The following is a 26,732-nucleotide window of genomic DNA, read 5'->3' on the forward strand; positions in this document are numbered from 1 at the left end:
AAGCAGAAAGCAGCTCTCCACGATCAACTCAACCATGAAGGGTTTAACTCGACTGGGACTGAGAGTGAAGCTTGAAAGCCTCAATCCCTGATGTCTGCCTGACAGTAAAAAACATTGAAGAAATCCCCATCTCTGTCAGGAGAGCTTGTCTCAGTAGGAGATGGAAGTCTAACTAACTGGTTGGATTAGTTTAGAAAAATGTGTTATTTATTTTTGTGCAGCATAACATTTAATCAACTCTACACATAAACCTAATCCAATTATGAATGAATTTGCCCCTCTGCCCACTAAATGGCAGAAAGGTAAGCCTCACTTGAATCCTGCCCTAGATTTAAGGTGCTTTTGAGCGATATCAGAATGAAAGTTGAGGCTAAAAACACAATAAGTTTTGTAGATGAAACAGGGTGAAACTAAGAGGGACTTTTCGATCTAGTGGAAGAGTGCAAAAGGTATCTTTAGGAAAGAAAAGAGAACAGAGTAAAGTTCAGTTGGAAATTCGATCTTGTGAACTCAATTACACGTATTTAGGGGGTCCCTTTGAGTCGGCATTATGTCAGTGGGTTTGTTTGTTAGTCCTAAATGTCAAGTTTCCATCCCCCACATCTGTGAATGAAACTGTTCCTCCAGACTATGTACATAAACACTGACTGAACAGAGCCCCTGACATAGCCCCACTGTGGTTACTGGTGAATAGGTGGAGGGTAAAAACAAATAGTGCACTATGCACATCTGCTTGTCCCTACCTTCAGCCTCAGTCTAAACCGACAAAAACAGAAAGTATAGCGACATCGGTCTCGTCTCTGCAGCTCTGAATCCCGTTTACTTAATGTGGTCTGTCGAGAGAAAGTAGAGCAACCTCAGACAAGGTCTCCCACGTGTCGATGGAAGCTGTGAAACCTTAAAGTGCAGTCAGTTCAGCAAAGCTAAACCCACACACACACACATATATATATATATACATATATATATATGTGTATATATATATATATATATATATATATATATATATATATATATATATAAACAAGCACAGTTAAATACAGGCCTTTAGCAGACCATGGACCATATACTGTAGACAGAGAGACGTTGTGGAATATAAACCATTTCTATCTCCATCAACTCCCACATATTTACCACATATTTGTTTGTTGACACACAAACATTTGTTGACTCATGTCTGACAGGTTTGTGGGTGTGTGGTGTTGAAGGAACTGATGTTTGAAACTGGATATGCTTTTCGTGTACCTTTTCAGCCCTCTGACTAACTGGGAATTTACAAATTCAACGTTTTCATTCTTAAACACCCCCTTCTCAAGTTTTTAAGAAATCCCAAATGTGTGTGGCATGTCATTGTAAAACCCCTATAGGCTACCCACTGGACATAGGTGTAAGTTATGGCAATTGTATTTGCTTATAAAATGATGATATTTGCATTAAAGAAAAAAGTACAGATGAAAGAAACCATGGAAACCATTACAATTGATCCACTAATTGGTAACAGGTGGCAAAAACAACAAATGCAAGAGAGAGAGCCGGCAGTGACAGCTTTGCTCCTGAAGACAGCTTCGACACCTGGTATTTGTAAACAGTAGCCAAGTCATATGAACAACTTTAGTCATTTGAATTCATACTTTATTAGGCTATAATTATGCAACCACCTCCCACAAAGTTGACGTAACGATGTGGCCACTCTGTGACGCGTGTTGTTGATACGGAGCTGTGCGGTAGCGGCGGTAGAGAGTGGGTTGCGTTAAATTACATTGTTGTTCGATGAGGAGGCAAGCAGCATACATATATGTTGGATAGTAGGTTGTAAATAGCCTAATGGATATAACGTGCTTGTGGGCACATTAATTAGCGTCCAACCATCGCTCATTCTGAAATATCTGGCGACCGATGAACGAGGACTCGTCGGCGGCATCGATATCCACCTGACAGCGGTTAGAACACAGATAATAAACAACAAAGACCGAACCGAAGTGTCGCTCTCAGATCCATCCCTACAGACATCTGTCAGATTCGGTTGTTTTAATGCGATACCCGCTTTATTGTGCCACCTAGTAATTGAGATCCACTGAGTGTATTGCACACCATTTTTGCATGATGTTTGGAGAGCGTATTTTATTTTTGCGTGTTTTTAGCGAATAAATAGTGTCTTTATGCTGTCATAGTTCTATACCTACACTGCAACCAAGTTGTCGTTGTCCAATTGTACGCGTTATTCGGTGGACCTGCATCGAGTCTCGGCCACTGGATAGACCGAATCAGCATTCCAGTTCATTTGACAGGCACCGCCTGAATCAGCTGGATTTGATGTGCTTTTAGAATCAACTGGACGAAGATGTGGGTGCACCCTGAAGAGGTGTTGCAGGCGGGTGCGTTGTGGATAACCGAGCGAGCAAATCCCTATTTCATCCTCCAGAAACGCAAGGGCCACGGGGACGGCAGAGGAGGACTAGCGGGTGAGATACATATAACTGTCTCTGCTCTGCGTCTCTCTCCTCGTCTCCAAATCATGGATTATTGTAGCCAAGCATAGCTCAACTCCACGAATGTTCCATCGTCGAGTTCAGATATACGTGGCTAGGATTATTTAACGCTATTACAGCTGGTGTGCAAGCAGTGCCAAGACAAATTATTGTCCCCTGGCCGGGTCTCTCGCTTGGTTTGGGAGATTATTCATGCTTAGTGATGGAGAGAAGATTGCATGCGTAGGGAGGGATTGGGGTCAGGTCACTCGGTATCAAAGGGGTGACAATGGCATGAAGGGATGTATACCTGTATGAATGAATAGACACGTGACCCTAATAGCCTCTACTACTATATTTTATTTATTTAACTAGGCATGTCAGTTAATAACAAATTCTTATTTTACAATGATGGCCAAACCCTCCCATAACCCGGATGACGCCAAGGGTGCCGCCCTATGGGACTCCCGATCACAGACGGTTGTGATACACCCCGGGATCAAACCGGGGTCTGTAGTGACACCGCTAGCATTGAGATGCAGTGCCTTAGGCTGCTGTGCCACTCGAGAGCTACTATAACTAGACAAATGCAGGTGTCATTTTATCTGAATGGGGTTTTAAGCTCAGAATAGTCATAGGGCCATTGTTGTACGTTTATGGACCTCCTCCCATAGAACTACATACACTGGAGCTAGTGGGCATTCAGCAGCTAATGTACCCTATTGATCAGCATCCCAAGATCTGGGCTATTTATCTAGGCCTTGTACTTTAGGTGATCCTGGAAAATTGTAACTAATATTGTTACAAAGAGTAAGCCTTCTATATACCCTTTAAACCATTAACAAAACAAGGAAAGAAATGCATAGATTTGTTAAATAGATAATCATTGACTGTGTTTAGTTCACTCTTATTGTAATCTTATTAGGCTACTAGCTAGCTAACATAAGTCTGGACACATCTCCCCTGACAGGGAAGACAAATTCCAGCACTTGGGACTGTTAAAAAGCTCCAATAAATGGAAATGAACCTGTGATTGATTAGAGCCCAGCACGCCCAGGGAATGTTAAAATGGCTGATGTGTCATTCCCCGTACTGAATTTTGAATGCCACCGAGACAACCCATACACAAGGAGACACGCAGAGCAAAGGCACACTTGTTCTTCCCGGCAGGAGTAGTACATGCTGAATCATCTCTCCCTCTCCTTTCTCTACTCATCTCCTCCTCTTCTACTTCACTCACTCCATCCAAATTAGTCCACAGTCACTAGGAGGACTGCTACATCAGGGAGGAGCAATCATTTTAGGACCATAGGTGGTGGCGACTGTGTCTGCATCTGAAATGGTGCACTATTTCCTATGTAGTGCACTATTTCCTATGTAGTGCACTACTTTTGACCGGGGAACTGGTCAAATGTAGTGCATTATGTAGGGCATAGGGTGCCATCCCAATCAGGCTGACCTGGATTCAGTCTGTCTGTTGAATTCATCGCAACTGAGAATCCAAAAATATGAAAATGGGTTACGAATGATGCTACCTTGTTAAAAAAAGGATAGAACATGATCAGTTGAAAAGTCAGTCGGGTTCATTTTAGGTACAGTAGATTCAGTCCAAGTCTTTGACTCTGGATGGATATCTGGATGGATATATCTATAGCCCTCTCTATGCAGTATCTATGTAGCCCTGCTTTGACTAGACTGGCCGTCGCAGTCATGGTGGGTCAAAGAGAGTTGAACTGTGTGCTGCTGTCCTCAGTGCCAGTCAGTCACTCCCTCTTCAGTGCCAGCCAGCCAGTAATGAATATGACAAGGGGAGACAAAATGGCCTAGAAGTATCTCACTTCATTGGTCAGCAACAAGATATTTCGCTGACATTTTACTGAAGGACGGAGATATTATTTTTTCCTGCATGCCAGCAGGAAAGTTAGCCCCCGAACCAACGCTCTGCCTCTCCCTATTGTCTCGGGATAGCGACACAAAGCGTCGTGGTGGTGATATGTGATGATGTCATTGTTATGTGAATACTGAGCGGACCGTGTGGTGTGCCAGTTGGCCTGCTGAGGAGAAGAGAGAGCCTGGGCACAATGACTGGCACTGCCCAGTAAACACCCCTTTTCAGCGGGCAGAGAAAGCCAAGCGAGCACCTGGTCCTCCTGGGGCATATGGAAGGGCACCAGGGCCAACGCTTTTTGATTTAAGCCATATTTATGAGGCTACTTGATATGAGGAAAAGTCAACATTAGCACTTTTTTTTTATTTAATTGATTTATAGAGACTGAGAAACAGAAAATATAGTACAGTTTCATTATAGATGACTAGTTCCCCTAAAATCAATCTTAAGTCCTAAGATTTGAAAAATGTCAAGCTTCAATTGCGAAATGTTGACGATGGTAATTTGGTAGGTGCTTATATTTGTTCTATTTCTCACTTGGACAATTTTGTATTAATACGCATGTGAATTGGAAATGTTTGTTTTTGCATATCCCCACTCTCCTTGAGACCGCCTCGGAGAGTGGTGTCTCTGCCAGGGTCTGCCATTATCTACGGCAACACTGGAGCAATTTGGGCTAAATGCTTTGCTCAAGGGCACATGGGCAGATTGTTCACCTTGTCGGTTAGGGAGTTAGAACTAGCGACCTTTCGGGTGCTGGCCCATTGCTCTAACTGCTAGGCTACCTTCCACCCCAAATGTTGGATTGGAGTTTATTCACTATATTTCACTGCAAAAATGACACTATCCAAGGGACAATAAGCTAACCTATATTACCTAACATTTCACAATAGTGTGACATTTTGGAGTTGTTATGACCTGAAACTCTACTAGGCCTACATGTGTTGGGTGACTAACATCACGTACACATGATGACATCGCCCTCAATAGACACTTGGACTAGACTTCTAACCATCGACCTCTTTGACCATCGAACTTTACCCACACTATCATCTGCTGCTTTACGTCACCTATCTATCTTATCTGGTGACCTCTGACCTGGAGGTACACATTGAGGCTTGGGAAAGAAGAAAAGGAATAACACTACAGCTGTCTTACAGGGGGTTAGGTTAGAGAAACATGACTTAAAATAACATGTATGGTGTTACTTCGTATCAGGTTCTTGTTATTTGAAACAATATTGATTCTCAGCCAGTGGGGTGATTAGGTGCTGTGTCAGTACTTGGTAGAATATAGACCAGTGTTTCCGCTGTAGTCATTTAGCTGTGGTGCTGCTCCACAGTAAAATCATTACTGCCACGTCCCAAAAAATATGGAACATGAGAAAATATTTCTGCCAATGCTAGAACAGTCCACATGTACTTTTCCTCTGCAAACAAACAAGTCATGAATATAAAAATCGGGTAACCCCATAATATAATTGTTCGTCTTTTATAGTCGGCTTGTTTTTGTGTGTTCTATTCTATTCTTGTGGCACATTCAAGTTACAAGTGCCATAAGGAGGGAAACATGCATTCTGACAAGCAGTCGATGCATGTGTATTTCTCAACTACTAAATATGCACGAACTGCACCAGGCAGTTTTTAGTGCATGGGGGATATTTGGGATAAATGTAACACTGGTCAATTGTAGGATAGCTTTGAGGTAAAACACCACCCTACCTCAAGTACAGGCAGGGGGTGTGTTACCCTGGGTTACCCTAACAGGTAGCTAGCTCTACATTATATTCACTGTGTTTATGCATAATAACTAGTTAAAATAATTGGCTAATGATTAGCCAAATAGGGTAACCACAGACAGGCTGAAGCATGGGACTAGCCATTTATTTATTTATTTGCTCTTCTCTGCATCAGTTGGGCTACAGGTGATAATGCTTATTGCTAATAGCATACCTGATAATATGGACCATGCATAGACTATATGCATTGTCCAATATGTCAAAATATTTTTTTCAAAATAATTTTACATGTGTTATTGTGCTAATTGCTGGATGTGGAAGTTATATTTTAGATGGTGTCAGGATAATTGTATTTTTGTTCATTTTTGGAGTAGAAAGACCATTTTTAATAAGTCACCAGTACTGAGCTTCTCAGTCCTCCATAAAAAATATCTGGCAGGGAACCCAGACCCCCAAATCAAGGGTGGGACCCTTCCTTCAATCCCCATCGGAACTTCCCCTCCACTGCTATACATTTTTCCAGATGAAACACTGAAATAGACCCAACAGAAAGCAGGATGGAGACCGATGAAAAGGAGAGGAAAACCGATTGCTTTTGCTCAAAGATGTTTTTTTTCCCACTTGAGTGGAAAGTAGGAACTAGCTGTCTCAACTGAACAGAGAATTGAGCTTTGCTAAGTAACAATAGGCAGCCCAGCTTCTGACCTTGTTTCCTGGCTTCTCCAATCTATAAAAAGTCCAAAACATCACATGATGCTGGTCTGTTCTCCAGTCTACTGTATGTACACTCAGACTCGTTTCTTTCCATCCCCACCCACAACAAAGGAAGCATTTCTCATCATTGGAGCTTAGTTTCTGTACATCTTGTTTTTCTTTGGTCGTGTGTGTTAGTTGCGCGTGGGGTGGTGAAAGTACATTCAAATGTATAGGAACATATAGTCACAGACAATTGTGTGGTTTCCCAAAGTTCATGTTATGGATTAAAGGGTCAACACTAGGCTATAGGTCTGGGGTCCGCCTTCTCTTCACCATTACAAAACACCACAGTACAGTAGCTCATATCAACTCTTGTTATTATAGCATGGTGGAGGATCATGTGTTCTGAGGGGGAAAGCAGGAAAAGTAGCCCTCTGATCAAAACAAATAATATTGTCACGATGATGTAGGGTGCACTAATTCCTTCTTCATAAAATACAGTGCATACTAATCCTCTCCATTGCTGTTGATATCTTAACTGTGCAACTTATTTGGAGTGAGAGGTTTGAGCTGTAGGTTGCATGCAGTCGCAGAAGTCACAGGATGTTGTGGGTCTCACTCGTCAGTGGTCTCTTTTGTTGTGCTTGACACCTGTGCTTCCTGTGTTAACCCCTAACACACATCCCTGCAACACCGCTGGGTTCAGGTCATGCCCTGCCTATCCAACTGAGTGGTGCTTCACAGGTATTTGTTCAGTGTTCTGCAACTCCATGTCTTGAGGTAACCCACATGGTTGCACATTTTGTTCCAGCCCAACTAGTCAACTCATGTTCTTAGTTGAATGTGGTGTCAGTGCTGGGCTAGACCAAAAATGTGCAACCCTGGGGGTGCAGAACTGGACTTAACACTGTTCAACAGGAACAACCGATTGAAGTTTGAAACTGAAAATGTAATTTTATGCCCACAACATGTTTGCCAGAAAGGCCCAGATCCTGTATCCTTGCATTAGCCAGCCCCAAAGTAACAACAACTGCTTTGGTGTCTGTGCTAACCCTTTGAAATGGAGGCTAACATACAAACCTTTTGCATATCGGCCAAGCTGTTCTGTTCTCTCCCATCTAGTTTATTTTCTGTTTCTGTGATTTCGTACTGTACCTCTTTTTGTTCTGCGTTGTCATTGCAGTTAACACTTAAAACAAATAAATATAACTGTACAGTAACCTTATCAATGGTGACTAATGTGAAGATACAGTTGAAAGTTTGTCTGTTGGGTTTTGTTCACGGTGAGTGCAACTACAGGTATAGGCCTAGTTCAGATGGGAAATCTCAAGCCCTTACACCTGTCAGAACCGACGGCCATATTGTTTACGACCATCCAGTGTGAAACCTGAATTGCCCTAACTGCCTCTTAAAGGCCCACTCTGATATTTACAGCCATTTTTTATCATATTCAATTAATATGTTAATGATATATTAATTATCTATTTGCCTTTAATCATTATTTAAGCACTTCTCATTGAATTCGTCCTAACCTTTTATTGTGCCCTGCAGAGAATTAAAAGAGAGAGAACAGGAGGGAGAGAGAAATGGAGCCCCAGAGATGTAATTGTGTTAAGATGTCTTCATTAGAAAAGCTAGTGGAGATGAGTGGTGTCCCAGAAGTCCTCCAGCAGACATTATGTATGGAGGGAAGAATAGATGAGTGGTGTCCCAGAAGTCCTCCAGCAGACATTATGTATGGAGGGAAGAATAAATGAGTGGTGTCCCAGAAGTCCTCCAGCAGACATTATGTATGGAGGGAAGAATAAATGAGTGGTGTCCCAGAAGTCCTCCAGCAGACATTATGTATGGAGGGAAGAATAAATGAGTGGTGTCCCAGAAGTCCTCCAGCAGACATTATGTATGGAGGGAAGAATAAATGAGTGGTGTCCCAGAAGTCCTCCAGCAGACATTATGTATGGAGGGAAGAATAAATGAGTGGTGTCCCAGAAGTCCTCCAGCAGACATTATGTATGGAGGGAAGAATAAATGAGTGGTGTCCCAGAAGTCCTCCAGCAGACATTATGTATGGAGGGAAGAATAGATGAGTGGTGTCCCAGAAGTCCTCCAGCAGACATTATGTATGGAGGGAAGAATAAATGAGTGGTGTCCCAGAAGTCCTCCAGCAGACATTATGTATGGAGGGAAGAATAAATGAGTGGTGTCCCAGAAGTCCTCCAGCAGACATTATGTATGGAGGGAAGAATAGATGAGTGGTGTCCCAGAAGTCCTCCAGCAGACATTATGTATGGAGGGAAGAATAAATGAGTGGTGTCCCAGAAGTCCTCCAGCAGACATTATGTATGGAGGGAAGAATAAATGAGTGGTGTCCCAGAAGTCCTCCAGCAGACATTATGTATGGAGGGAAGAATAAATGAGTGGTGTCCCAGAAGTCCTCCAGCAGACATTATGTATGGAGGGAAGAATAGATGAGTGGTGTCCCAGAAGTCCTCCAGCAGACATTATGTATGGAGGGAAGAATAGATGAGTGGTGTCCCAGAAGTCCTCCAGCAGACATTATGTATGGAGGGAAGAATAGATGAGTGGTGTCCCAGAAGTCCTCCAGCAGACATTATGTATGGAGTGAAGAATATCATCCAGACTGGCTGTTTTGGTTTCTCTTGCACCCTTTCTGCATGTCTGTCTCTGTCCCCCTCTCTCCCCACATCGCTCTTTTCGTCTATCTCGGTCTGTGTGACTGGCAAGAAGCTGTCGTGGCAATGGTAAAATTCCCGCACCGGGAATAAAGTTTCAGGGCGACTGTGGAATATGGCAGCCAAAAAGCTTCTTTCTATCAAAGGTTGAGTTTGGAAAAGGAGTGTCATTTCCACTCAAACTTTGATGACATGTTAGACCCCAAGGCATAAAAAACGAGACTTATCACTATTCACAACAAAAGGCCTTTAGCAAGACTAGTGTATTCATCACTTCAGATGTTTTTCCTCCACTCTTTCTTTTTTTTGAATTGTGGTACCAGTTTCTTCTGATTTTATGATCTTGTGGTTTACAATAGACAGTAGCTACACTAGTCATGTATTATTACTGTATCAGAGATAAGAAGTATTAGGGTAATAAAACAACTCTTTAAAAGAGACGGGAGTTATTGGCTTCTTTCAGCTGTCATGAGTCCATAATCTGTCCATCTATCTCTCCACTTCCCTCGTTCATTAGATTATAGGGGATTCATCCCCTGGTCATTAGATTATAGGGGATTCGTCCTTTTTATTCCAGGTGACTTTACTCTCACCTTCTTCTCTCCGCATCGATCTGTCACATGGGAAATCTGAGCTCTGTGCCATCTGCCCATCCACCCCACTTCTCCATACAAGAACATTGATACCAGATTCACACATTAGTGCCAACCTGAACCGTACTGTGCTGGCTGGGATATTTCTTCACTGTGTCTTTTCCAGCACAGTTCCAGCAACTATGGTGGATGTATAACCAGGCCAGCCCAGACCCCATCCACTAAATGTATCAGAGTAGGAGTGCTGATATAAGATCAGGTCCCCACCTGTCCATATAAACCTATCTAATTACGATCTAAAAGGCTAAACCGATCTGAGTTCAGCACTCCTACTCTGAGATGCTTTGTAGATATGGGCACAGTCCTGGTTTGTGTGGCTCAGTTTGGTCCTATAATATAAATTGGGCATGAAGCAGTCAGGACAGGAAAGCCACAGCTGCCCGTCAGCCCTAAATACCCCTTCCTCCTCCTCCTATTTCATAAGTGGTGATCTCATCGCCGGAGGGCTCCATCAAGGGCCTTTCGAGGAGAGCATAAGTGGTCTAACAAGGGTTAATGTACCAGAACGGTCTGCTGTCTCACATGGTGGAGGGGGCTGCTTTGTTACGTGTCTGAAATGGGCTAAAACAGAAACTCTTTTGTTGGGTTTTTGCTTTGAAGTCATTTTTTTAGGGGGAGGATTCATGACTTGTTTGTTTTTGCTTTTTAAGTTCTTGGATCACTTAAAGGTTTTATTTTCCATCCTCAAGACAGTCAATGCATTATGTATTCAACGTCCAAACAATGTTGTATAGACGATCATGATATTCCCACAGTGTCTCCCTCCCTAACTCACGGTATTCCCTGCTCCTCCCACCGCAGGTCTGTTGGTGGGAACACTGGACGTGGTGCTGGACTCCAGTGCTCGAGTGGCCCCCTACAGAATCCTTTACCAAACACCTGACTCCCTAATCTACTGGATCATTGCTCATGGTGTGTACTGTGTGTGTCTGTGTATAGTTCTCTCTCGCTCTTTCTTTCTCTCCCCCCTCCCACACAAGGCCCTCTCTTCCTGCACCATGTTCTCACTTCCTGCAAATGCCAAGCATCACGTCATGGCCCATTGCTCTTAAAGGGCTAGACTGGGGGGAAACGGATACCAGGAATGGGAATCGATGGGGATTCGCTCAAAATATGAGGAGCTGTCATGCTTTTTTTTAGTTAATTAGCTAGCATGGTAAAGCTTACATTACATCTGCTGACTTCATCTGTTAACACTGTCTCTTTGCATGTTAAAGGGTTAACCACCCTAATGTCCTATATGGAAAAGCTAAAAGGTTAACTCAGGGCTGTAAATGTAAGATACTGACACGATCTCAACCAAATGGGCTATCTCATCACACCTATTTTGGCTAGTTACAATGGTTTGTGACATCACAGAAACCCAATCTTCACCTTCCTCTTTCCTTGAGCAGTTACAGTGCCTTGCGAAAGTATTCGGCCCCCTTGAACTTTGCGACCTTTTGCCACATTTCAGGCTTCAAACATAAAGATATAAAACTGTATTTTTTTGTAAAGAATCAACAAGTGGGACACAATCATGAAGTGGAACGACATTTATTGGATATTTCAAACTTTTTTAACAAATCAAAAACTGAAAAATTGGGCGTGCAAAATTATTCAGCCCCCTTAAGTTAATACTTTGTAGCGCCACCTTTTGCTGCGATTACAGCTGTAAGTCGCTTGGGGTATGTCTCTATCAGTTTTGCACATCGAGAGACTGACATTTTTTCCCATTCCTCCTCGCAAAACAGCTCGAGCTCAGTGAGGTTGGATGGAGAGCATTTGTGAACAGCAGTTTTCAGTTCTTTCCACAGATTCTCGATTGGATTCAGGTCTGGACTTTGACTTGGCCATTCTAACACCTGGATATGTTTATTTTTGAACCATTCCATTGTAGATTTTGCTTTATGTTTTGGATCATTGTCTTGTTGGAAGACAAATCTCCGTCCCAGTCTCAGGTCTTTTGCAGACTCCATCAGGTTTTCTTCCAGAATGGTCCTGTATTTGGCTCCATCCATCTTCCCATCAATTTGAACCATCTTCCCTGTCCCTGCTGAAGAAAAGCAGGCCCAAAACATGATGCTGCCACCCATGTTTGACAGTGGGGATGGTGTGTTGCTTTTACGCCAAACATAACGTTTTGCATTGTTGCCAAAAAGTTCAATTTTGGTTTCATCTGACCAGAGCACCTTCTTCCACATGTTTGGTGTGTCTCCCAGGTGGCTTGTGGCAAACTTTAAACAACACTTTTTATGGATATCTTTAAGAAATGGCTTTCTTCTTGCCACTCTTCCATAAAGGCCAGATTTGTGCAATATACGACTGATTGTTGTCCTATGGACAGAGTCTCCCACCTCAGCTGTAGATCTCTGCAGTTCATCCAGAGTGATCATGGGCCTCTTGGCTGCATCTCTGATCAGTCTTCTCCTTGTATGAGCTGAAAGTTTAGAGGGACGGCCAGGTCTTGGTAGATTTGCAGTGGTCTGATACTCCTTCCATTTCAATATTATCGCTTGCACAGTGCTCCTTGGGATGTTTAAAGCTTGGGAAATCGTTTTGTATCCAAATCCGGCTTTAAACTTCTTCACAACAGTATCTCGGACCTGCCTGGTGTGTTCCTTGTTCTTCATGATGCTCTCTGCGCTTTTAACGGACCTCTGAGACTATCACAGTGCAGGTGCATTTATACGGAGACTTGATTACACACAGGTGGATTGTATTTATTATCATTAGTCATTTAGATCAACATTGGATCATTCAGAGATCCTCACTGAACTTCTGGAGAGAGTTTGCTGCACTGAAAGTAAAGGGGCTGAATAATTTTGCACGCCCAATATTTCAGTTTTTGATTTGTTAAAAAAGTTTGAAATATCCAATAAATGTCATTCCACTTCATGATTGTGTCCCACTTGTTGTTGATTCTTCACAAAAAAATAGTTTTATATCTTTATGTTTGAAGCCTGAAATGTGGCAAAAGGTCGCAAAGTTCAAGGGGGCCGAATACTTTCGCAAGGCACTGTATGTCACACAAATAATTTACTACTCTGGAGGAGCCATAATGCAATCCCACGGACCCATGACAAGCGGACGGGAAAGGAAGGATTTATTTTTAAAGAGGGATCATTGTGTAAGTAAGGAGAGGCTTCAGAACCATACTCCCCAGACGTAATGAACAATGGCTCTGTTTTTAAATGAACTGAGATGGTGGATCGAAAAGTCTGTTGTGTTGGAGGACTTTGAATAGTGTGTGACTACGCGCATGTGTATTTGCCTTAGTGAGTGCTCCCATATGGAAAAAGGAGTAGGGGAAAGAAACAGGAGAGAAGACCCTCTACCTCTCTGAAATGGAAGCCCAGAGAAGAAGACTCCTGAGGGCTGGCCTTGAAATGGCAACCACTCCTCCCTCCCCTCTCCCTATCCGCCTATCCTCCAGCACAGAGGGAGCGTGGAGCAGTCTGTCTGCCAGACGTCATCGCTAATGTAGCTAAGAGATGAGCAGCAGTGGGCTACTTACAGGGGAGATGGATGACGGATGAGGCCTCTAACGATAGTGGACACTGAGGTTTCTGTGCTAGCAGGCTCTGCCTTGACTGGCTCTCAGATTTCACTAGCGCTAAGTAGCTGCTAACAAGTAGCCACAGTAGCACCAATAGGGATTTGCCTGCCAATACTATTAAAAATTCTCCCTGAATTTAAGGTGTGCTGTATTGCAGGGCATTATTATTTCACCTTTTTAAGTAGGATCGTAACATATCTGAAGCTAATTAGCCAATAGCGCTCTAGCCATGAGCTTATCGCCATATGTGTGTATAAATATGTGTGGTAGTAAATGTAGGCTGAGCAGAGGGGATGGCCAAGTAATGTCAGTGGCTGGACTGTCTAGATTTAATCCAACTTTATTTATATAGCACATTTCTTCCAGGATGCGTTTCAAAGTGATTAACAAATAAAAGGTGAGAAAAATAAAAACAAAGTTTTCTATACAAATAAGACAATACATTTTTTTAAGAGAACTTAAAATAACAGTACACATGAGACTAATGCATTAAAATACATGTGATTATATATGGGAATATAATTAAAAGAACCCTAAGAACAGCTGAACCCTAAGAACAGCTGAACCCTAAGAACAGCTGAACCCTAAGAACAGCTGAACCCTAAGAACAGCTGAACCCTAAGAACAGCTGAACCCTAAGAACAGCTGAACCCTAAGAACAGCTGAACCCTAAGAACAGCTGAACCCTAAGAACAGCTGAACCCTAAGAACAGCTGAAAGGCCAGTGACAGAGGATCTGAGGGACAACCCGGCACATATGCTTTTAAGATATCAGACATGTATTCAGGTGCAAACCCACGTAGTGCTTTAAAAATCAATAAAGCAATTTTAAAATCCACTCTAAAACTAACTGGCTTACCAATGCATTGACTTTAAAATAGGTGGTGTGTGTGTGCTCTCCTCCTGGCCTTTGTAAGCACACGTGCTGCTGCATTCTCAATTAATTAAAGCTGGTCAATGTTTTTTTTTGTTGAGGGGGGAGACCAGACAGGAGTATATTGCAATAGTCAAGCCTGTCAGTAATAAAAACATGCAATAGTCAGTATGGGCTTGACAGAGGAATGGTCACACTTTGACAATATTTCTAAGCTGATTTGGTCACATTTCTGATGTGGGCCTTCATTGGCCCAACGCTCTAGCCTAGTGGTTAGAGTGTTGGGCCAGTAAACGAAAGGTGGCTAGATTGAATCCCTGAGCTGACAGGGTAAAAATCTGTTGTTCTGCCCCTGAACAAGGCAGTTAACCCACTGTTGCTAGGCCGTCATTTTAAATAAGAATTTGTTCTTAACAGACTTGCCTTGTTAAATAAATGTAACAAAAAAAACATATTTTTTTAGGTCAGTCTAAAATAACACCTAGGTTTACAGCCTGGTGGGTTGTGTCTAGTAGTCTTGATTAGCTGTCTGAACAGCTTGTTACTGCTGTCTGTACTGTCTCCCCTCGTCTGTCTGTCACTGATCCTGAATCATGTACCTCCATACTACTTAGTATCCAGAAGAGTAGGTTTGGATTCCAAGTATGCTAAACATGTTAAATTTGCATACAATTGTAAGAATGATGAGGAGCGTCTCAGTCGACATGCTGTAATGTCTCAAAGAAAATGAGGAATGGGTGAAACTTCATGCCTCCACATTCTCCTGGGAGCCTCTTGTAATCAAGTTCCCTGATGCACCCCTGTCTCCTCCGTCTCTTCTCCCCTCCCTCGTTCCATAGGGTGCTCCCGTAAGGAGATCACAGAACACTGGGAGTGGCTGGAGCAGAACCTCCTGCAGACACTGTCCATCTTTGAGAACGAGAATGACATCACTACCTTTGTCAAGGGCAAAGTTCAGGTACTGTTTAGTGTATATATGAGTCACTTAGCAGATGCTTGTCTCTAAAGAAACGGTATGGACTTCTCTGGGATTTGGAAGGTTGGTTGTGTTTAGAGGGGTTGCATGGTGGGGTTTGTGGAGTTTCACAAATCTTTGTAATGGTGTTTGACAACAGTAATGGTGGTTGTCAACAATTCATTTTGACAGTTTGGACATTGAAACGTATGACGTTTGACTGTGACATGTTTGTCATGCCAGGTGTAATATTAGTCTAGCATGTAGTCAAACTAGTATTGTCAAAATGACTCCTGCCAGGGGCAAAATAACAAAGCCCGGCTGTATTTACTATTGTAACCTAAGAACAGGTCCAGCTACTGACACAGCCTCTAAATCAGATTCTGTATGTATCTGTATGGCGATGAAGTAGTTCTTACTCAATGAATAGATTACAAAAGCTAGCCAGATAAGATTTATTTAGTTCTCTCACTTTGTCTCCCACTCACTCTCTCACTTTCTAGCTATCTCTATTTGAAAATTAATTGTTGAACTTTTATTGATTGTCTCAAAGTCCCTCACTCCCTCTATTGGTCTCTTGCCCCAGGGTATTATCGCCGAGTACAACAAGAACCACGACGTGAAGGAGGACGATGACACTGACAAATTCAAGGAGGCCATCTGTACGTTCCGTAAGCTGTTTGGCATGCCTGAAGAGGAGAAGCTGGTCAACTACTACTCCTGTAGCTACTGGAAGGGCCGTGTGCCCCGGCAGGGCTGGCTCTACCTCAGCATCAACCACATCTGCTTCTACTCTTACCTGCTGGGGAAAGAAGGTAGGGACCACTGGCATGCTACCTACTACCTACTGATTATGCATAGCTTTTGAAGACCCTTCAGAAGTCCCCAAAATAGTACAACCCCTTGATATTTTTCTGGGTGGATAAAATGTAATTTTTAAGATGAAGTGATGTATATTTCAAACGATCAGCTCTTATGCAACTCAAAAATGTATAAATACAACCATCTCTCTCTCTCTCTCGCCCTCTTTCTTCCCCACTCAGCCAAGCTAGTGATCCGCTGGGCCGACATCACCCAGCTGGAGAAAAGCGCCACGCTCCTCCTCCCCGATGCAGTCAAGGTGAGCCTTGTAAATCATATCAAATATACTGCATGTTACCATCACTTTACTGTATCTTTGTCCATCCATACACCCCTCTAACCTTCATTCATGCTTCCATTCCTCGGTCAAGGTGAGCACGCGGCTGGCTGAGCACGTGTTCTCGGTCTTCCTCAACATCAACGAGACCTTCAAGCTGATGGAGCAACTGGCCAACATCGCCATGAGACAGCTCCTTGACAACAAGGGCTTTGAGCAGGACCGCTCTCTGCCCAAACTCAAGAGGAAGACACCCAAAAAGGTGTCTGCCCTCAAGAGGTGAGGTTTGGTGGAGGGGGTTCTGGGGAGGTCTGGGAAGGTTTGGTGAAGTTCTGGGGAGGTTTGATGAGGCTGGATGTTGTAGTTGAGAGATTTTTGTTGGTCTCCCCTCAATAGGTTCGGTTGATAGTGGCGGAGGATTGGTTTCTGGGGAGATGCAGTAAGTTTAGTCATGATGTAGTCATTTATAATGCTGCACAAAATTCTTTGCTGCGGGTGACCTATAGCCATTCACAACCATTCCATGTGGTTGCATGGTGTTGTAAGTTTTACACAGTTTAATAAACAATATACCAATACTTAACTAAATGACTACATAAGACCACCAACAAACAACAAAAATGACTTCAGAGGAAAGAAATGTATAGTCTTGTTCCAACGTGCCTGGAGGAAAACCAGCTGAGGCATTAGTAGTATATTTAAACTGGGTTCCTTTCTAGTAGTTTGGCTCACAGACTTTTACATTCTTTAAATCTACAGCACGACTTTGTCATAATCCTTTCAGGTACAGCTGAACTTTTTCTGGCGCTATTAACTTTGAACACCCAAGTTTGCTTCATTAGCCCAAGACTTTCAAATGTATTTCCCTCAAGACAGATTCCAACTCTCTAACTACTACTCATACTGTTGCCCCATCCAGATAGTAACTGTTGCCCTATATAGATGTCTATTGTAGTAGTAACTGTTGCCCCATCCAGATGTCTGTTGCAGTAGTAACTGTTGCCCTATATAGATGTCTGTTGCAGTAGTAACTGTTGCCCTATATAGATGTCTGTTGTAGTAGTAACTGTTTCCCTATATAGATGTCTATTGTAGTAGTAACTGTTGCCCTATATAGATGTCTGTTGTAGTAGTAACTGTTGCCCTATATAGATGTCTATTGTAGTAGTAACTGTTGCCCTATATAGATGTATGTTGTAGTAGTAACTGTTGCCCTATATAGATGTATGTTGTAGTGGTAACTGTTGCCCTATATAGATGTATGTTGTAGTGGTAACTGTTGCCCTATATAGATGTCTATTGTAGTAGTAACTGTTGCCCTATATAGATGTCTATTGTAGTAGTAACTGTTGCCCTATATAGATGTCTATTGTAGTGGTAACTGTTGCCCTATATAGATGTCTGTTGTAGTAGTAACTGTTGCCCTATATAGATGTATGTTGCAGTAGTAACTGTTGCCCTATATAGATGTCTGTTGTAGTAGTAACTGTTGCCCTATATAGATGTCTATTGTAGTAGTAACTGTTGCCCTATATAGATGTCTGTTGTAGTAGTAACTGTTGCCCTATATAGATGTATGTTGCAGTAGTAACTGTTGCCCTATATAGATGTCTGTTGTAGTAGTAACTGTTGCCCTATATAGATGTCTGTTGTAGTAGTAACTGTTGCCCTATATAGATGTCTGTTGTAGTATTATACTGTCATACTTGGTTGCAAATGGCTCTTTCACTACATTGACCTGATTGATTTTATTTTTCATACAAAGAAAAAAAAACATTTAATTGTTTTTGGGATGCATTTTAGGATACATGGAAAATATAAAACATTGGCCAAATGTATTTTAATGTGTGACATACATTTGTAAAGGTATTTGGAATATATACATTTGTATGGAAATGCACTGCGTACAAAACATTAAGAATGCCTTCTCTTTCCATGATATAGACTGAAGTGGAGGAGAAAGGTTAAAGAAGGATTTTCAAGCCTTGAGACAGTTGAGTCATGGATTGTGTGTATGTGTGCTATTCTCAGGGTGAATGGGCAAGACAATAGATTTAAGGGCCTTTTGAACAGGTTATGGTAGTAGGTGCCAGGCGCACCGGTTTCTGTCAAGAACTGCACCGACAGTTAGTCTCAATTTACTGCTGCTATTTAAAGACAACAGATTATGTTCCGAATTAGATTCTTGACCGTCTCTAGACTAGACAATCTCTTGAACCTTGTTGTCTCACCCAGGGACCTGGATGCCAGGGCTAAGAGCGAGCGTTACCGGGCCTTGTTCCGTCTGCCCAAGGATGAGAAGCTGGACGGACACACGGGCTGCACCCTTTGGACCCCCTTCAACAAGATGCACATCCTGGGCCAGATGTTTGTCTCCACTAACTACATCTGCTTCACTTCCAAGGAGGAGACCCTGTGCAGCCTCATCATCCCCCTAAGAGAGGTGAGTCTGGCTGGGTACAGATTCTGGTGATTGACCGTAGTCCTGGAGCTTAGTGTTGGCCCGGAGCAGTAGTCTGTACTGACTGGAGCGCTCTGGGATTTTGGGTTGGTGACCTTTGAACTAGACTTTTGTGACAATTTTGGATGATGCTAAGACATAAATCAATGTGGGACCACTATAGATTTGAGATTTTCCATCAGGAAAGAAAGGTTACCTTAGACAAGTTGTGCTGTGTGCTGCTGTAGGGGGTTGCTAGCAGGGCAGTTAGAAAGAGCAGCAGCCGGCTTAACACTCTGGTAGGGGCTGTCACTCCCAATCTGCTTTAGTCACTGGCTGCCCCTCGCCCAGCCATTGCCATGTCAATCAGGACCCCATCCCCCCACCCACCCTGTCACATCCTATCCCCATCAGCCATCTTAAACTACCAATAGCTGGCAGGGCAGAACGTGGATCGACTACTAATGTCTAGTGTTATGATGTGTGGCACTGAATCAATTCAGTCAACTAATATGTGGGTTGAAGTGTTGATATGGTGAAACTTATTGTGTGCTTGGTATGGTATGTTGGCCTTAGGTCAATATTCTCATGTGCAATGACCTATGTGGTTAGATGGTGTAATAAATCAATACACATGTGATGGGTTATTGTAATTCGTGTTCTACATCGACCACTTTCTCATATCAAATAGATTTATATCTTATGTTGCATCCTCATATCTTATGACTGACATGTGACTGGCGTATCTGTTGTGACTGGCGTATCTTTTGTGACTGGCGTATCTGTTGTGACTGGCGTATCTGTTGTCTGACACAACCGGGTGGTAGCAGGCTACCACCCAATTACTCAACCCTGCACCTTAGAGGCTGTTTACTTACTGCGTTACTCATCTCATATAATATATTTTATACTGTATTCAATTTACTAGTATTTTAGTCAATGCCACTCCGACATTGCTCGTCCTAATATTTATATTTTTTCTTAACTCCATTCTTTTAGATGTGTGTGTATTGTTGTGAATTGTTAGATACTACTGCACTGTTGGAACTAGGAACACAAGCATTACGCTACACCTGCAATAACATCTGCTAAATATGTGTATGTGACCAATAACATTTGATTTATGACTGGCATATCTGTTGTCTGACATATGACTGACATCTATTGTGACTGACATACCTGTTGTGACTGATACATGAATGACATATCTGTTGTGACAGACCTCTGTGTCTCTGTCCCTCCCAGGTGACGATAGTGGAGAAGGCGGACAGCTCCAACTTTCTGCCCAGCCCAGTGTCCATCAGCACCAAGAACAGGATGACCTTCCTGTTCGCCAACCTCAAGGACCGGGACTTCCTGGTCCAGAGGATCTCTGACTTCCTGCAGCAGACCACCTCCAAGATCTACTTCGAGAGGGAGACCACCGGGAGTGTGAACAGCTCCGACGATGAGGTGAGGGCACATCTATGTCATTGTATATCTAGGATGTTGTACATCATTTAGGTCTATACTCTTCCACAACTGCTCCCCAAGTTTGCTGATAAGTCTCCCTCTACTCCAGGTCTTCAGTAAATACTTAGCATGATTATTATCACAGTCTCTGATCAGTCTCTGATATCACAGTCTCTGATCAGTTCTTATCATAAAGCACACTGCATTAACTATCCTTACCCTGATCCTGGACTTGTTCTGCTCTCCACCAGGTGTATTCTCAGTATTATTATTATTATAGCATCTCATCACAGGTCTCAGAACAGTTGTTATGATAAACTCATGATAATTGACTGCATTAACAATCTCCTAATTCTGATCCTGAATCTGTGTCTCTCTCTCTCCTCTAGATGTACTCCCAGCAGGGCTCTCTCCTCTCCAGCAGTCCCCAGCGCAGCAGTCTGGGCTCAGAGGGCTCCTCCGAGGGTGAGCGCCAGTTTAACCTCAATGACAACAGCGTGCCCACCGCCACCCAGGCCCTCATGACCATGTACCGCCGCCGCTCGCCGGAGGAGTTCAACCCCAAACTGGTACGGTCATTGAATGGTCTGTTCACATGTTGGGGGCTCCCGAGTGGAGCAGCGGTCTAAGGCACTGCATCTCAGTGCTAGAGGTGTCACTGCAGACCCTGGTTCGATTCCAGTCTGTATCACAACCGGCTGTGATTGGGAGTCCCATAGGGCAGCGCACAATAGGCCCAGCGTCATCCGGGTTTGGTTGGGGTAGGAATGTCATTGTAAATTAGAATTTGTCCTTAACTGACTTTCCTAGTTAAATAAACATGTGGTCGAACACAAGAAGATGCTCTATTGCTATAGTAGAGAATTGGAATGATTCCACATGATTGATGGAATTGAACTTGGACTAAATTGAGTTGAATACATTTATTTACAGTGACAAGATATTGTAACAAACTGTAATTGCGTGTATATACCTGCATGCTGAATAAGCCATTGGGAATCCAATATCTGCATGTAATAACCTGAGGCTTTTCCCAAGCCTCAAATCAAATTGTATTGCTTGCGTACAACTATTTAGCAGATGTGATTGCGGGTGTAGCGAAGTGCTTGTGTTCCGAGCTCCAGCAGTGCGGTAATATCTAACAATACACAACAAAACAAAGTTGCTTAGGAGCCAGAAACAGAGCGGCCATGTCTGTCGGTGCCATCAGTGTCTCAACCTTGATCTAAAACAAAGCTTGGCTTACAGTCAGTGTGTTCTGTTCCTGCTCTAACCTCCAGCTGGCTTTGCATTGCACAGTTCAAAGGCCTGTAGGGAAGTTGCAGATGTAGACCAAGGAAGGGGGAAGTGTGTGTAAAGTAAATTAGATCCGAGGTAATTGAAGTAAATAAAGCCTTAATGAAATTCTTCAGAGACCTCTAGGGGAGTATTTGTGCTACATACGTCTGTGTCGAAAGTTAGAAATATTGTTTAGGCTTTGAAGGCTCTCTGGCTCGTCATTTAATGAGGTGGTAATTCGTTTTTTGCCTCCTACGAACCATCCTGATCTCTCGAGCTTACATTCTGCATGTATTGAAACAATGTAAGCGTGCCAGATTAGGATGGTTCGTACGAGGCTAGTCTTTTTTTGTTGTTGCTTTCTGCAGAGATTGTTGGGTTGTTGGCACAGCTGTTACAAGGGTGTCTACTTTCTTTCTCTCACTCTCTCTGTCCTTGAACATTTATTTTTCCAACACATGCAAGATTATTAACTGTCAATTTTTATTTTTCCCCAGGCCAAGGAGTTCCTGAAGGAACAGGCGTGGAAGAACCACATCGCCGAGTACGGCCAGGGGGTGTGTATGTACCGTACAGAGAAGACCAAGGACCTGGTGCTTAAAGGCATCCCAGAGAACATGAGGGGAGAGCTGTGGCTGCTCTTCTCCGGTGAGGCCAACAGTCGCACGCGTTCTCACAAACAGTCCGGCGTGGGCATGATCTCACAATGCACTCTCACATTCACTGTACATAGTCATTTGTATATTACATTATGCCCCCCGGTTCTTGACATTCATATACTCGACTTTCACTCATTCTGTATCTCCACAAGCCGTGCTGATACACACACTCAAAGACCACAGATAGACAGTACTACGTGCTCATACACCAACTCCTAACCTGCATTCGGCATCGTGTGGTGGGACCACACATCTCATTACTATAGTTATTGTTACCACAGGAGGAAAAACACATCAGATTTTAGTTTTGGGTTTTCCCAAACCCCCTTTTGTGGTATGAGCACAGAATGGTTCATCATCCAGGTGTATTAGAAGTATTGACAGTCAAATATTAGCTTTTCTTTCAGTGTACATATGGATTTGGGTAGCCTCATTAAACATGCATTAGCTTGGCCTTGGCAACGCATTCCATTCCCATCTCCTGCCTGAGCAGCAGTATCATACTGTATCTAACCTGTAACTGGGCTGCATGCTTCACGTCCACTGCTACAGCATATTACAGTGAGAGCACACATTCTATAGTCTGCTTACTGTACGCCAAACTGAACACTGTCAGTCTGGTTTAACCAGGCTTTACAAACACAGCAGCTTATGTAGGGGTTGTGTTAGAGACGTAGGCCTACATTGTGACCACTGTAGCTGTGAAAAGCTGACCTATATAAATAAACCTGAAGAACCAGTTGGCCTACAGGGAGAGTCACTGCTGAGATCACCAAACAATGTTTTATACTTCAGCCTCTTCTTCCTGGAGGAAATTCCTTGCACCCACGCGACAGCACTAACAGTTAGCGACTATCTACCTGCTCTTTCCCCTAGTGACCTACTTGTGGTACCTTCCGCAGTCGCCATGGCAGCCATACGTCTGCACTTCCTGGATGGACTGGTGTGTTTACATGTTAGCCTAGCGTCTCTTTTGGCGAAGCTCGCTAGCTGTGTTTGTATGTGGAAGAAGATGGAGCAACCTCTGTACTTGTCCCTGAACTCACTGTCACAGTGGGAACAGTTGATAAGCCTGCGTTTGACTGCGCTAGAAGAGTGAATTTGAGGGTGTTATGATTCAACAGACTTTTACCCAGGACCCCCCACCCCCCCCCCCCCCCCCCCCTTTTACTGGTTTAGCCTGTGTTGTTGTTGCTCTCAGTGCACAGTAATGGCTGCTTCCACAGCTGGGAGTACAGGAGGGGAGGGCTATAAAGGCACTAAGGTTTTAGTGTAGAAGGGATACTGCCTAAAGTGAGAGTGGAAGGCTTACCTCTGCATGTCGACTGGCTGCTTGCCACATCCCTCCGTTAGTAGAGATGGAGTGAGCAATGGCATGTCTTGAGTTCTGGTTTCATCACTCCAACCATTTCTGAAACTGATTACATTGAATATGCAATGCCATTGCAATGCTAGCCTAACTTAGCCAGGTGTAAAATAAACGCCTGAAACTAGATCCCCTATATGGTCTTGAAGAGAATAAAAAATAACTGTTGGGGGGAGGTTCTCTTCTGCACTGTTCAACCAATCCAGTAAATGTGGAGGAGTTAAGATGTTGCGTTGTTAACGTCCAAATGCGGAAGTCGCATCACAGGCTCTCTTTCCATATCCCCCTAAAAACTGGAACGTCGGTTTGTTAGCAATTCTCCTAAGGCTGTTAGTTGAAAGATGGGCCTGATATTAACTTTGTTCCACCAGACCATTTTTTAAAAACAGCAATTGGCTGATGGTCTGGTGCCAATGGGCCTCGTTTAATGCTATACTACCTGTGGTCACTATATTTCCCCCCCCCCCCAGGGGCGATCAACGAGATGGCGACCCACCCTGGCTACTACGAGGACCTGGTAGAGAAGTCTATGGGGAAGTACAACCTGGCCACGGAGGAGATCGAGAGAGACCTGCACCGCTCCCTCCCTGAACACCCAGCCTTCCAGAACGAGATGGGGATCGCTGCCCTACGAAGGGTCCTTACTGCCTACGCCTTCAGAAACCCCAACATAGGCTACTGCCAGGTACACACATGGTATATAGTATACACACATGGTATATAGTATACACACATGGTATATAGTATACACACATGGTATATAGTATACACGCATGGTATATAGTATACACACACAGACGCACCAGTCCTGTCGCTCAAGATCCACTGCCAAATTAGACATCCGTCCACGTAAGCAGGACGTCACGAGATTACTTCAAAACCGGCCTCTAGGGGCAATGTTGGCGCTATTACCTTTAAGTCCTGTGGACAGGGATGGCGGATGGGCGTAAGCTGCGAGCTCCGGCTCTGAAAGTCGCGTGTTCAATCCCAGCACTAAGCACAATTTTTGTCTATCCCAAACCTTAACCCTTAACCATTTGGAATTAATGCCTAATCTTCAAAATGTTATGTATGTGGACAAACATCTGATTCTGTAGTGAGACTGTGAGAGCTTGTTACACACACTTATTTTACAACACAAACATTAACACTGCTCTTCAGTTTATAAATGGTCAAGTCACATAGTAGTGACCGTGCGGGTCGAAGCCATGTGGTTCCCTCTTGACTGCCAGTCCGTCTGTTGGCAGCTTGAAACTCTGAAGACGTTTAACTCAGACTGAAAACTGTAGTCCAGACCTACTGTCACATAGCTGTTTAATTTGATTATTGTTTTGCTTTTTGAAGGGCTTTGAGATTCTGTAAAAAAAAAAAGCGCTATAGAAGTTGAATGTATTATTCTGAATAATCTTGGTGGTTCTTCCTAGGCCATGAACATTGTGACGTCGGTGCTGCTGCTGTATGCTAAAGAGGAGGAGGCCTTCTGGCTGCTGGTGGCTCTGTGTGAGCGGATGCTGCCTGACTACTACAACACCAGGGTCGTAGGTCAGTTGGAAGCTTCTGGAATGAGGCTGTAGTAGGGCAATGGGTGGCTTTGTGGTCTACTAGTGTGTTAGCCTCTGCATTTTTAACTTGGTCTCAGTGTCTCTATTTTATGTTTTGTGTTCAGATGTGTGTGTGTGTCCCTCAGTCTTTGTGCATATCTGTTGGCATCGTTCTCCCTCTTACTGTATCAGTGTCCGCATAGGCCTCTTTTTTTCTGTCTTGCTAACCTCCCACTTCTCCTTCTCCAGGAGCTCTGGTAGACCAGGGTGTTTTTGAGGAGCTGGCCAGGGAGTACGTCCCTGAACTCTACGATTGCATGCAGGACCTGGGAGTCATCTCTACCATTTCCCTCTCCTGGTTCCTCACCCTGTTCCTCAGTGTCATGCCCTTCGAGAGTGCTGTGGTGGTGGTCGACTGCTTCTTCTACGAGGGAATCAAGGTCATCTTCCAGCTGGCGCTCAATGTGCTGCACGCCAACATCCACCAGCTGCTGGGGGCCAAGGACGATGGAGAGGCCATGACCGTGCTGGGAAGGTGAGGACGGGTGGGGGTGGAAGACCGACAAGGGGCCAAAGATACTAAAACGGGCCTTTTCAATTTCGGTCCTGGAGGGCAGAAACACTTCTTGATTTGTTTCCACCTGGTAGGTCATTGTATTCACCTGGTGCACCAGGTCTGATGAAAACCAGAAGGGTTTTAGCCCTGCAGTACCAGAATTGGAACAGCCCTGGACTAAAGGGACATGATTGGTAGGCCAACTCATGACTGGAACCCTGAACCTAACCTGAACCTAAACTAAAACCCTAACCTTTGTCCTGACCTTAATCCTAACCATAACCAATTAGGTCATTCAACATGGGTTTGCTGGTCAGTCATGCTACTTTAGTTTTTCCCTCAAAGAGCAGACCCCATGAGTCGGGTCAAAGGTAAAATTGTGTTGGCGGAAGTGACATGAGAGATCTTCATCTTGTTTTGAAACACTGCAATAACAAGGCTTCTTAATTCAATTAAAACTTGATATTGATACGCTGTCAATATGAAGGATTTAGTTGTGATAACCTTTTTCATAGAGAAGCCTTTATTCAAGGAATATGCTTGAAACGTTTGTGTGTAGGTACCTGGACAGCGTGACCAATAAGGACAGCACCTTGCCTCCCATCCCCCACCTGCACTCCCTGCTGACAGACGATGGGGATCCCCACCCGGAGGTGGACATCTTCAAGCTGGTCCGCAGCTCCTACGAGGTGAGTCTTCGCACCATGACCAGGACCAATGGACCATGTCCATCCACCCGTCATTCAATCATTCCTTCAATCTGTCAGGGATGGGGTCCATTTCAATTCAGTCAATTAAG

General features: G+C 43.6%; 1 protein-coding gene across 2 annotated transcripts in view; it reads left to right on the forward strand.

Moving 5' to 3' along the window:
- The first annotated feature begins 1,477 nt into the window (after nucleotides 1-1,477).
- Nucleotides 1,478-26,732, forward strand: part of LOC110498427 (TBC1 domain family member 9) — a 31,262-nt gene continuing 6,007 nt past the window's right edge. The window contains exons 1-15 of one of the 2 annotated variants that reach the window (XM_036933682.1): nucleotides 1,478-1,575; nucleotides 2,326-2,462; nucleotides 10,938-11,048; nucleotides 15,388-15,506; nucleotides 16,090-16,318; nucleotides 16,547-16,623; nucleotides 16,736-16,920; nucleotides 18,877-19,084; nucleotides 20,327-20,533; nucleotides 20,923-21,102; nucleotides 22,309-22,459; nucleotides 24,307-24,521; nucleotides 25,261-25,378; nucleotides 25,627-25,912; nucleotides 26,493-26,622. In XM_036933682.1, the coding sequence (XP_036789577.1) occupies nucleotides 2,342-2,462; nucleotides 10,938-11,048; nucleotides 15,388-15,506; nucleotides 16,090-16,318; nucleotides 16,547-16,623; nucleotides 16,736-16,920; nucleotides 18,877-19,084; nucleotides 20,327-20,533; nucleotides 20,923-21,102; nucleotides 22,309-22,459; nucleotides 24,307-24,521; nucleotides 25,261-25,378; nucleotides 25,627-25,912; nucleotides 26,493-26,622 (2,337 nt within the window). In that variant the 5' untranslated portion in view covers nucleotides 1,478-1,575; nucleotides 2,326-2,341. Of the gene's footprint in view, nucleotides 2,463-10,937; nucleotides 11,049-15,387; nucleotides 15,507-16,089; nucleotides 16,319-16,546; nucleotides 16,624-16,735; nucleotides 16,921-18,876; nucleotides 19,085-20,326; nucleotides 20,534-20,922; nucleotides 21,103-22,308; nucleotides 22,460-24,306; nucleotides 24,522-25,260; nucleotides 25,379-25,626; nucleotides 25,913-26,492; nucleotides 26,623-26,732 lie in introns of both variants that reach the window. The other variant, XM_021575043.2, reaches the window with a different exon arrangement.

The sequence above is a fragment of the Oncorhynchus mykiss genome, chromosome 10, assembly GCF_013265735.2.
Source record: "Oncorhynchus mykiss isolate Arlee chromosome 10, USDA_OmykA_1.1, whole genome shotgun sequence".
NCBI lineage: Eukaryota > Metazoa > Chordata > Actinopteri > Salmoniformes > Salmonidae > Oncorhynchus > Oncorhynchus mykiss.